Source organism: Bos indicus x Bos taurus, chromosome 19 (assembly GCF_003369695.1).
Source record: "Bos indicus x Bos taurus breed Angus x Brahman F1 hybrid chromosome 19, Bos_hybrid_MaternalHap_v2.0, whole genome shotgun sequence".
NCBI lineage: Eukaryota > Metazoa > Chordata > Mammalia > Artiodactyla > Bovidae > Bos > Bos indicus x Bos taurus.
This window is the reverse complement of record NC_040094.1, coordinates 49,058,496-49,070,644: the sequence shown is the minus strand read 5'-3', so window position 1 is coordinate 49,070,644 and position 12,149 is coordinate 49,058,496. Positions and strand designations below refer to the sequence as shown.

General features: G+C 41.5%; 1 protein-coding gene across 19 annotated transcripts in view; it reads left to right on the top strand.

Annotated features, from left to right (window-relative positions):
- The first annotated feature begins 17 nt into the window (after positions 1–17).
- Positions 18–12,149, top strand: part of STRADA (STE20 related adaptor alpha) — a 31,081-nt gene continuing 18,949 nt past the window's right edge. For 2 of the 19 annotated variants that reach the window (XM_027517623.1, XM_027517611.1), the window contains exons 1-2: positions 3,598–3,880; positions 11,791–11,846. Coding sequence is in view for 13 of the 19 variants with exons in the window: in XM_027517611.1 (XP_027373412.1) it covers positions 11,835–11,846 (12 nt within the window). In the remaining 6 variants the exon portion in view is untranslated. Of the gene's footprint in view, positions 37–3,436; positions 4,035–11,790; positions 11,871–12,149 lie in introns of those variants that run through there. The other 17 variants (XM_027517613.1, XM_027517609.1, XM_027517608.1 and 14 more) reach the window with 17 other exon arrangements.

Below are 12,149 nucleotides of genomic sequence, written 5' to 3'. Positions count from 1 at the left end.
TGCCAGCAAAACCAGTTACTAATCCTTTGACTTTGGGTAAGTCACTAACCTCTTTGAGTCTTGTTCTTCCTTCTACAAAGTAAGGATAGTAATTATTTTCTCAACCTGCCTCACATGTAGATCAACACCAAGAGGTAATACGTGCAAAATTCTCCTGTAAATGATAGCACTATAAAAGTGTATCATCTAGGTTTATTCTCCAAGTGGTGTATTTTTGCTTTATTCTGTTTTGCTTTTCTTTCTCTCAGTGGAAACCAAGCAGATCCTTTCAGAGTTCTGTAAGTTCTAGATATAACATGTGTGTCTACACAAACCATGACAGAGTTTATTGCGGTGGGGGGTGGGCAGTTTAGAATTCTGTTTCCTTAATGATAGAACCTTTCCTTGTCAGGCACCATTGTGAAACTTTCCTTTAAATGGGACAATTTGCATTCTCATTCCACCCATCCAATAGGAATTGGAAATGGGAAAATTATTTAGAGCAGTGTTGTACAAGGACCTGTTGGTTTCGGTGCAAGGGATGAAATACTGTACTTTATCATTCCAGCTTCTTTAAGTTCTGGGCTCTATTCATTTTAAATGATTTGAAAAGAGATAAGAGAGAGGAGAGAGTTATTACACTCGTAAGAGTGGCTTCTATTACAGACTGCTAAAACAATAGTGAAAAATACTGCTTTTCTTAGTTTCTGGAATTTGGTGAAGGGCCAAAGATTTATTTGCATTTGGATAAGTGTGATGGTTTTATCTTTGTGCAAGTTGAATGTCATCATCTCAGCTGTGATCTGAGAAGTGATACAAATTTCAGAAAAAAGTTTTGTGTTTTTTTCCCCCCTAAAAGGAAGAACTTCATGTCTATTACTGTATTTGCTTTTAATGGATATTACTAGGTTTTATTTTCGTCTTTTAAAATTAAAAGACACCCAGTCCTTTTAAAGTATTTAGTTCCATATAAGTATTTAGGTTATTTGCTGTATCAACTTTGCTTTCCTATCACATTTTCAACTTAAATGCTTAAATAGCTTTCTTTTACCTTTTCTTGCATGTACTTATATTACTTACCAAGGTTGAAGCAAAGCTAGAATTGAAGCCAGTTTTCTGCTTCAGGAAAGAGCTCTGGGTTTGTGGGTTACGACCCAGGTGGTGTTGTAGTGCTGTAACAAGTCTCTTTCCTCATCTGTAACTGGGCATCATCTGCTCTGACCTTTCTGAAATGCCTGTTCAGAGGATCGTATTAGATCATAGCTATAAAGTGCTCAGGACTTCCCAGGGGGCACTAGTGGTAACGAACCCGCCGGCCAATGCAGGAGACACAAGAGATGCAGGTTTGATCCCTTGGTCTGGAGGAAGGCATGGAAACCCACTCCAGTATTCTTGCCTGGAGAATCCCAGGAACAGAGGAGCCTAGTAGGCTACAATCCTTAGGGTCGAAAAGAGTCTAAGACACGACTGAAGTGACTTAGCACACATAAACTGCTTAGACATAAAAAATGCTCTATAAATAATGCTGCTCAACTTGTTAAACTACTCATCGTAAGCATTTCCAGCTGTCAATCAAGTATTCTAGGCAATTAGTTTTACTGTTCCCACAGTTAATTTATGTGCTATCTTGAAGAGGGCATTGCAGTGCTCATCAGTCCCATCTCCATTCCTCTAGGCTTCAAGCAAATTTCAGAAGGCTCCAGAAATCTTGAAGAGTTCTAGCCCTTATTATACATAAGTGAGAAGCATTACGGAGCTTGTGCACCCCAGAACTCATAAGTCAAAAGCAAAGCAAGAAGACACTGAGTTTGTAAACTTTAAAAATTGGCCTTTCATTACACCAGTTTTCTAAGTTATCTGGATTTAGGAGGCCTTTCTGCAAGGAAATTTGCGCCTTTAAACAGTCTAGGCCGACGATTCTCAAACTAGTGGGCAGTCATGAAGATGGTGAGATCTTTTAGCCCCCTTGACCAACTGACATCCAGCTAGAAAATGTAGCTACAGGGCTGGGTATCAGATGGGAAGTACTTCTGTATTTAAATTCCCTATCCTGGTGGCTGCATTATATTTGGCATCTTTTCAGGGACTGACTCCTCCAGTACTCTTATTTCCAAAGTCTACATGGCAAAACGATCTTTTCCAAAGAACATCACAAGGATTTTACTTCACTTTTTGCTACTTTATCTTGCTTTGTCAATTTACCAAGTTCGCTGCTGGGTAAGCATCTTATTTGATAATGAGAGAATAGTGAGAATACTGCTTGGGAATGCTAAAGTAATAGATAAGATCAGACTGATGTGTGTAAAATTCAGGAAGATCCAGAGATGCACTGCAAAGAGTTCACATTGACTTTAGGCATCAAATTTCCATCAGTCCCTGTTTGAATGTAGCTGAACTCACCCATCTTGGAAGTTAAACCAATATAAATCTGTCAAGGATCTTAGCCAGGAAGGGCCAGTGTTCATTATTGGATGCTGTAGATCCAATTTTGGATCCAGCCCACTCCCACCCCCGCCTCCGTGAGAGGAGCAAGTCACTGAAAAAAACGCGGGCTCACGGAAGTCTTGCTCCATCACTCATTGCTTCATCCTTTCTCAAGCCCTGCATCCCTTGGCTGAGGCTAGCCTCCCCGGAAAGGCAAACTTAACAGGTTTCTGCAAACGGCACATGTCTCAAAGTCGTGGGTACGGAAGGATTCAGGACAAAAGATCCAGAGAGGGACAAAAAAAGTTGAGCAGTTTTCCTCCCTTTATAGAAGGCGGCACAGAGAAAGGGTGGGTTTCCCCTTTGTAGCTTGTCAGTCTGGTGCCCGAGAGGCCAAAGTGAGGGGCGTTTAAGACATCTTCAAAGAAAGTGCGAGACTGATTTTTCCTAAAGTCCTACCACAGGAAAGGAAAAAGGACCCGCCAAAAAGTAGCCAAGTCAGCAGCCAGCGTTGGTTTGCCTTCCTCTAGTCCCCTTGACTCTTCATTATTGAAATCATCCCACTTCCTTCCTGCTTCCGGGACCGAGGCTCACAGAGCCCTTTTCAGACCCCGAAGAAGACCACATCAAGGACAAGCTAGGTCTCTGGCTTCCACACGCGGGGGACACAGGTTTCATCTGTTGGAGACCGAATGCCCTCAGGTTTGCGCTGCGCGTAATCAGGTGACTCAGAACTGGAGAACCGCTTTGTGCGATAGCTGCTAAGAAAAACCCCGCCGCACTCGAGGAGATGCAGGAACCACGCTGCTTCTCCACTAGCCTCGCCCTGGTTCAGGGGGCTGGGGCGGGGCGGGGCTTCCCCAATGGCCACGCCCGAGCCTAGAGGGCCGGGGCAGGGCGGGGCTTCCCCAAGGGCCGCGCCCGAGCCTAGGGGCCCGGGGCGGGGCGGGGCTTCCTCTCCCGCGCTGGGTGGGGCGGAGCTTCCCCACTTGCCGCGCCCGGGCCGAGGCGGCCGGGGCGGGGCGGGGCGGGACGGAGCTCTCCTCTACCAGCCCTCCCCGCGTCCCTCTACTGCGCATGGCACGCTGCGTACCTCCCTCCCAGCAACCGGCCTGGCGGCAGCGCGGCCTTAAACCAAGGAGGCGGAGCTCAGACTGGGCCGGGACTGCTTGCTAACTCCAGGACCAGGTACCGGGCTGGCGGGGGCCGCCTGGTGCGCTCCGGGGATCAGTTCCTCCTCGCCCTGACGCCGATTCCTTCTCCTCAGGGGCGGGCCTTCATCATAGCGGCCACCCTTCGCCTCCCTCGTCCTCCGCGGGCCCCCTTTACACACGAATCCTTCTCGATTCCCACAATGAGGGGCTGTAGCCCGAGAAGAGAATAGGCTTGGGCCTGGCCCGGAGACACCGCAGCGGAGTTGCCGGGCGGAAGAGGCGAGCGCCTGCTTTCTCTCTCCTCTTCCCCCCCTGATTTCCAGGTGGGAAACCTGGGGCCCAGGTGACAGTTTGTCCTGATGTAGCGAAGAGGAGGCATATCCTCTCCCCGCACCCCATTTGCGCCTCCCTCATCCGCATCTCTTCCCAGGCGGGACAGGCAGCAGTAGGTCAAGCCCTCCTAAGAGAAGAGCTCAGGTATTCCTGAATCAGCCTAAACAGAGCTTCTGATTGTCTTGTTTTCCAAAATGCTTAAGTGCCCACAGCACCTTGGGGTGGAGATGCGGGATGGGGGTAGGGAAGTGAGCGCGAGGGAGGGGAGTGGTTAAATAAAATTGTTCAAGTTTTCAGGAAATGGGGAACCAACTTTTCTGCCCAGCCTTCTGCTAAGGTATCCTACTATATTCGAACTTAACTTCATCCCAAAGAGGAAAAGACGTGCCAATTGATCCTTTTCTTACTGTAACATTTGTTGGGGTAGAACCAAATTCCAGTATGTTTTTGTGGCATTAAGACAGTTTTTCATTGACTGATCTATGCTTTTCTTTAGAGATCCCCAACATTGTTTCTTGTCCCTGAAAGTTGAAGAAACCAAATCTTTTCTGATTATCTGCCTCAAGCCTATTCAGCCATAAGATAAAGTGTTGAATTGGTTAAATCTGTTGCCCTTTAACTAGATTTCTTAGAGGTGTTGTGACCCAAATGCAGTGTTTATAGTTGTAATCCCAGACATGGAAGAAGTTTAGAAAACCAGTGACAAAAATAGGGGAAAAAGAAAAATTGATAAGGTAAATAAATTTTCCTTTCTATACCATTTAGCATCTGGTCAGTGTTGTCAAATCAGATGATGCCTTTTCAGTCATTACATCTTTACACTCAGTCTTGAGGCTTCTCCCTAAGCTTCTCTGTTATCACTTACAGCTTCTCGAGCACAGGCTTTGGAATAGACCTGATCAGTCCTCTATTACTTGCCCGTGTAACTTTGGTTATTGGTTGTTGTTGTTGTTTTTATTTTAATTTTTTGGCCATGTCATACAGCATGTGTGATCTTAGTTCCCCACCAGGGATTGAGCCTGCTCCTCCTGCAGTGAAAGCAGGGAGTCTTAACCCTTGGACTGTGAAGGAAGTCCCATGTCTGTGTAATTTGGGCATTTAACCTGAGTCCTAATTTCCTGATCTGTAAAACTAGGATCAATAATAACTTATTGTGAGCTGATCTCCATGAAGCATTTAACACAGATGCTGGCACATGCTAAGTTCACCATAAGTGTCTGCTGCTTTGATTATTTTCACTATTAATTTAACAGACACAAGAGTGTCCATGTTAAGTGTTGGTCACAGTAGCCCCTGGGAATGCAACAGTAAACAAGATGCATTCCCTGCCTTTACAGACTCTAGTGTAGGCCGTTGAGAGAGTGGTCTGTATAAGGATTGAATACAGAGGCCAAGCATCTAACCCGGGTTGGGTGGGGCAGTCTTGTAGGACTTCCTGTAGTAAAAGGACAGACAAAAGATGAATAGATTGGGAAAGCGTAAGTGGTCCACGAGGGGAAGCAGGATCTTTAAAGTTTTTCCTTTGGGTTCCATTTCCTACCTGCCTTTGAAGTTGTGCTCAGTCGTACCCAACTGTTTGTGACCCCCATGGACTGTAGCCCACCAGGCTCCTCTGTCCATGGAATTTTCCAGGCAAGAATACTGGAGCAGGTTGCCGTTTCCTGCTGCAGGGGATCTTCCCAACCCAGGAATCAAATCCTTGTCTCTTTCGTGTCCTGCATTGGCAGGCGGATTCTTTACTATTGCGCCACCTGGGAAGTCCATTGCCTTTGATGCTCCATGTCCTACATATGAATTTATCCCAAGGCTTACTTCCCAGCTTTCTGTTTTTCTCTCAGCATTTTCTTCTAAAGTGAATTTCTGTCACTTGTACAGCTTCAGAGCCATCTCTAACCCCTCTTTTAAGCATCAGCCTTACTTTTCTAACTAAACGGTATTTCCACTTGGGATATATAACTTTTCTTAACTGCAGCATAACTTAAAAACTCAAACTCATCTTTCCACCAAAATAACTTCCATCTCTGACTTTTCCTATTTTGTCTTTGACACACTATTCTTCGCAGTTACTCAGGCACACACACACAAAAAAGTCATCAGAGTTGTTCACAGGTAAAACAGGTTCCCTGATAAGGTAGTGAGTTTTCAAGCAGAGACTTGATAATCTTATATCCAGGTGTTTATAAAGCTGTTCTTCCAAAGAGTGGAGGATAGACTCAATGACTTGTGGTGTCCTTACTAACTTATTTTTCTTTCTCCTTATCCATCTGTTTTTTTCATTGGAGGATGATTGCTTTACAGTGTTGTGTTGGTTTCTGCCTTACAACAACATGAATTAGTCATAACTATATATATGTATCCCCTCCCTCTAGAGCCTCCTTCCCACCCATCCACATCTGTTTCTCAATATTCCTTCTGCCACAGGCTCATATCACCACAGATGTGGCCCAGAATAATTGTATTCCCTCTTTTTCTTTTTTTCATTATACTGGATTCTAACTAACATTCCTTTCTCTGGGTTGTTTTTACCTCCCTCCTCTCACATCTCTTAGCAGATTATACAACCCCTTACAACCTTCAGTTCAGTCGCTCAGTTGTGTCCAACTCTTTGCAACCCCATGGACTGCAGCACGCCAGCTTCCCTGTCCATCACCACCAACTCCCGAAGCTTGCTCAGATTCATGTCCATCGAGTTGGTGATGCCATCCAACCATCTCATCCTCTGTCGTCCCCTTCTCCTCCCAGCTGAAACACCAGGGAAGCCCCTCACAACCCTAGCCCACCTGAAAAAAAGAATAGAAATGTGGCCGATTTTTTTCTAGATTCTTCAAAAGCATATCTGAGTATTTATTTTAGTCATTTTACTTTGAAAATCAGCTTTGTTCAGATATAATTTACCTGTAACAAAATACACCTATATCAAGTGTACAGTTTGTTGAGTTTTGACAAGTACACTTACATAACCACCATGCAATAAAGATACAGAACTTTCCCATCACCCTGAAAAGTTCTTGTGTGTCTCTTTGAAGTTGGTCCCTTATCTCACTACTGGGTCCAGGCAACCAAGACTTGCTTTCTGTCGTACTTTTGCTTTTTCTAGGATTTTATGTGAATGGAAACATTATGAAGATTTGTGTCTGACTTTTTTCCCTTAACCTGAAATTGTTGCCTATATCAGCAGTTTGTCCCTTTTTATTGCTGAGTAGTATTACATTGGTGTCTGTTCAGTTCACTTCAGTCACTCAGTTGCGTATGATTCTTTGCAACTCCATGGACTGCAGCATGCCAGGCCTCCCTGTCAATCACCAACTCCCAGAGTTTACCCAACTCATGTCCATTGAGTTGGTGATGCCATCCAACCATCTTATCCTCTGTCATCCCCTTCTCTTCCCACTTTCAATCTTTCCCAGCATCAGGGTCTTTTCAAATGAGTCAGCTCTTCCCATCAGGTGGCCAAAGTATTGGAATTTCAGCTTCAACATCAGTCCTCCCAATGAACACTCAGGACTGATCTCCTTTAGGATGAACTGGTTGGATCTCCTTGCAGTCCAAGGGACTCTCAAGAGTCTTCTCCAACACCACAGTTCAAAAGCATCAATTCTTTGGTGCTCAGCTTTCCTTATAGTCCAGTTCTCACGTCTGTACATGACTACTGGAAAAACCATAGCCTTGACTAGACGGACCTTTGTTGGCAAAGTAATGTCTCTGCTTTTTAATATGCTCTCTAGGTTGGTCATAATTTTCCTTCCAAGGAGTAAGTGTCTTTTCATGTCATGACTGCAGTCACCATCTGCAGTAATTTTGGAGCCCCCCAAAATAAAGTCTGACACTGTTTCCCCATCTATTTCCCATGAAGTAATGGGACTGGATGCCATGATCTTAGTTTTCTGAATGTAGAGCTTTAAGCCAACTTTTTCACTCTCCTCTTTAACTTTCATCTGGAGGCTCTTCAGTTCTTCTTCACTTTCTGCCATAAGGGTGGTGTCATCTGCATATCTGAGGTTATTGATATTTCTCCCGGCAATCTTGATTCCAGCTGTGCTTCATCCAGTCCAGCATTTCTCATGATGTACTCTGCACAGAAGTTAAATAAGCAGGCTGACAATAGACAGCCTTGACGTACTCCTTTTCCTATGTGGAACCAGTCTGTTGTTCCATGTCCGGTTCTAACTGTTGCTTCCTGACCTGTACCACATTTTTATTTATTTATTTTTTAAATTTTACTTTATTTTTAAACTTTACATAATTGTATTAGTTTTGCTGTACCACATTTTTAAAATCTATTTACTAGTTGGTAGATGCCTGAATTGTTTTTAACTTGGGGCTATTTTGAATAATGCTTTTATGAACATTCATATACAAGTTAATGAGAAGATATGTTTTCATTTCCCTTGAGTAGATGACCTAGAGCAGAATTATTGAGTCATGAGAAGCTATTAAACTATTTTCCAGAGGGGCCGTAGTTGTTTGCATTCCCACCAGCAGTGTACGAGAGTTCCAGCTGGATGTCCTTGTCAGCACTTAGTATTGTCAGTCTTTGTTTAGCCATTTTGATGGGTGTTTAATGGTATCTCTTGGTGGCTTTGTGTGTGTCATCATTTCCTTGATGACAAGTAATGTTGAACATCATTTCATGTGCTTAGTGGCTGCTCCTTTATCTTCTCTTCAGATCTGTTGTTGCCATTGTTTAAACTGGGTTATCTTATTATTGAGTATAGAAATTCTTTATATATTCTGTATATAAAGTCCTTTGTAGATACACACACACACACACACACGCATGCACAGAGTATGTTTTCTCCCAATCTTTTCAGTTTCTTAGTGGTGTCTTTCTAAGGCAGACATTTTAAATTTTGATAAAGATTAATTTGTCATATTTTTCTTTTATGTTTCATGCTCTTGATGTTCTGTTTTTGAATCTCTACTTATCCCAAGATCATGAAGATTTTCTCCTCTCTTTTCTTTAGTAGTTCTTTTTCTTTAGTTCTATGATCCATTTCAAGTTAATTTTTGTGTGCAGTATAAGGTCAGCATTGAGGTTCATTTTTTTCTAAATAAATATCAAGTTGTATGCAGACTGTTTTTCCCCATAAAATTACTTTGGTCATTCTCTTGAAAAGTAATTGACCATATATGTATGGGTCTATTTCTAGGTTGTCTGTTCTGTTTCATTGACCCATGTATCTATCCTTAGACCAAAGTACACCATCTTGATTATTTTAGCAATAAAGTAAGTCTGGAGTTCAGGTAATAAAAGTCTTCTGACTTTCTTTTTCAAAATTATTTTGGCTATTTTAGCCAAATATTTCCGTGTAAATTGTAGCCTGAGCTTATCAGTTTCTTTTGAAAGTCTGCTGGGATTTTGATAAGCATTGCACTGAATCTGTAAGTCAATTTGGAGAGAAATGACATCTTAATAATATTGAGTCTTCCCATTTATGAACATGGCATATCTTTTTATCTAGATAAAAAGGTCTTACAGGTCTTACTCATAGTTTATTAAAATTATTCCTAATCATTTTATGTTTCCATTGGTTTATTGATGGTATTTTTAAAATTTCATTTTCTGATTTGTTGTTGCTATATATAGAAATACAACTGGGTTTTATAATTGATCTTTATAAATTAATTTTCTTAAGTATAATGATTTTTTTTGTAGAAAACTTAGGTTTCTACATAGGGCTTCCCTGACAGCTCAGTTAGTAAAGAATCCGCCTGCAATGCATGAGACCCCGGTTCAGTTCCTGGGTTAGGAAGATCTGCTGGAGAACGGATAGGCCACCCACCCCAGTATTCTTGGGCTTCCCCTGTGGCTCAGGTGGTAAGGAATCCGCCTGCAATGCAGGAGACCTGGCTTGGGAAGATCTCCTGGAGAATGGAAAGGCTACCCACTCCAATATTCTGGCCTGGAGAATTCCATGAGCTGTACAGTCAGTGGGGTCGCAAAGAGTTGGACATGACTGAGAGGCTTCCGCTAGATTTCTATGTATACAGTCTTGTTATTTATGAATAAAGAATTTTACATCTTTTTTTCCCATCTGTATGCCTTTTATTTCTTCTTGCCTTTTTGCATTGGCCAAGACCACTAGTACATTGATGAAGTGATAACGTTTTTGCTTTATTTCTGTCCTTAGAGGAAACTCATTCATTCTTCTTACTATTAATAGATGTTAGCTATAAATTTTTATGTGTATCTTTTACCAAGTTGACTTGGTAAATCCCATTTCTATCCTATTCCTTTTTGACTATTCCTAGTTGACTAAGAGTTTTTTGTTTTTTTGTTTTTTTTTTTAAACTTGTGGCTTAGTGTTGAATTTTGTTAGATGGTTTTTCTCCCTCTATTGAAATGATTGTATTTTTACTTGTTTACTCAGGTAATAAGATAAAATTACATCATTTAAAAAAATTCCTTAAAATTGGTTGTTCTTTATTTGCAAGCAGCTTCAAAAACAGTTTTGTGTATGTTGATTCATTTTTTAATGTTAAACTGATCTTTTATTCCTGAACTAAACCCTCCTTGGTCATGATGTATTATCTTTTAGCCATTCTAGATATAAATTCTTAACTATAAATAGCAAACATAGAACAAAATCAGGATGATATGAAAAAACATACATTTGAGAAGTGGCAAAAGGTCTTGGGAATGGGTAACAAAAATATAAAACTTAGCAAAAAGGTTGGAAAATAAAGTTTGAAGAAGTTTCCTGGAAAGTAGAAAGTTGTAAAGTAGGAGTGAAATATAACTTTAGTGGATAATCCTAGAAGTACACCTTTAACTATTAGAATTTCTGTTGCTATTTCTTGCTACAAAACTAATATTCCCCAGAATTGGAAGACCCACATTTCCACATTACAAAGTCTGAATACTTTGTAGCTAGTCTGGATTATAGCCAGAGGATGGAGGGCCTCAGGAAGGCAGTCTCCAAGGAAAAATTGCAATGAATGAGTTTGAGTGTATGGAAAAATACATTGATAAGACTAATAGCAGAAATGTTGAGGTATTTGGGAAAAGTTAATAACTACATGGAAAAACAAGCAAGTGAAAAAATGAGGCAGTTATTAACTCTGCTGGGGGTGGGGTGGGAGAAAGTGTGTGTAAGACAAAAGACATAGTCATCTCTAACTGTTTGCCTCTGCTAAGAACCAAGTCCTCAGGCTTCCTAGGTGGCACTAGGGGTAAAGAAGCTGCCTGCCAACGCAGGAGACATAAGAGACTCCTTATGAGTTCGATCCCTGGGTCACGAAGATCCCCTGGAGGAGAGCGTGGCAACCCACTCCAGTATACTTGCCTGGAGAATCCCATGGGCAGAGGAGCCTGGCCAGCTACAGTCCGTGGGGTCACAAAGAGTTGGACACGACTGAAGCAACTTAGCATGCAAGAACCATGTTGGTGTACTCAGTAATGTAAATTTGGACCATGGTTTTAACCAAAAATTATGTCAGAACTATGTTGGGAGAATGAAGGCAGGAAAGTAGGGTGCAGTTGATGTAGGAGAGCCTAGTTTTCTCCTACCGTGGTGGGAAGTTAGTAGATAAATGTCTAAAATGGGTAAGTCATCACATGTAAACAACATGTAAAAACGATGATTAAAAAGAAGGATAAACAACCAGAAGAATTAAAGGTAATTGCTTCTACAAAGGGGTCAAGATAAATTAAACATTTTTTTTAAAACCTATAACAAACTTCACTTTCCTTACAGAGAAGCAGTATTTCGGAATGTATTTGGCCATAGTACATCCAGGTTTATTGTCACTGAAAGTTTCTCTAAAATGTCTTTATAGTCCAGCAATTTATAGGTTTAGTTCAGTGCTTTTAATGGTAGACTCAGTAAGTTTTTGTTAATCAACAAATATTTCTACAAAAGCGGACTTGACTAACAACTTGTGTCTATTTTCCTTTTAGGTTTAAATTTTTGAAATTGAAGTAGGTCTACACGTTAGGAACTCATGTCTTTTCTTGTAAGTAAACCAGAGCGAATTAGGGTGAGTGTTTCTCTTCTGCCTTTACTATTTTTTATTTTCTGAAAAGCAGTGTGTTTTAGCAAATATTGTAGACATTTTTTTTTTCCAATGTGATGCTCAGAATCATATAGAAGGGAGAGATATAGAAAGTCAAGCAGGTATTGCAGCCTCCACTGCACAGAACAGAACTTGCAGGCACACGCTGACCAGAGACACAGAATATCATACTGCCCGCCAGCTTGTCTGATAAGAAACAAGGTGGCTTATTTTATGAGTATCAGTCACACATTAAATGAGTTG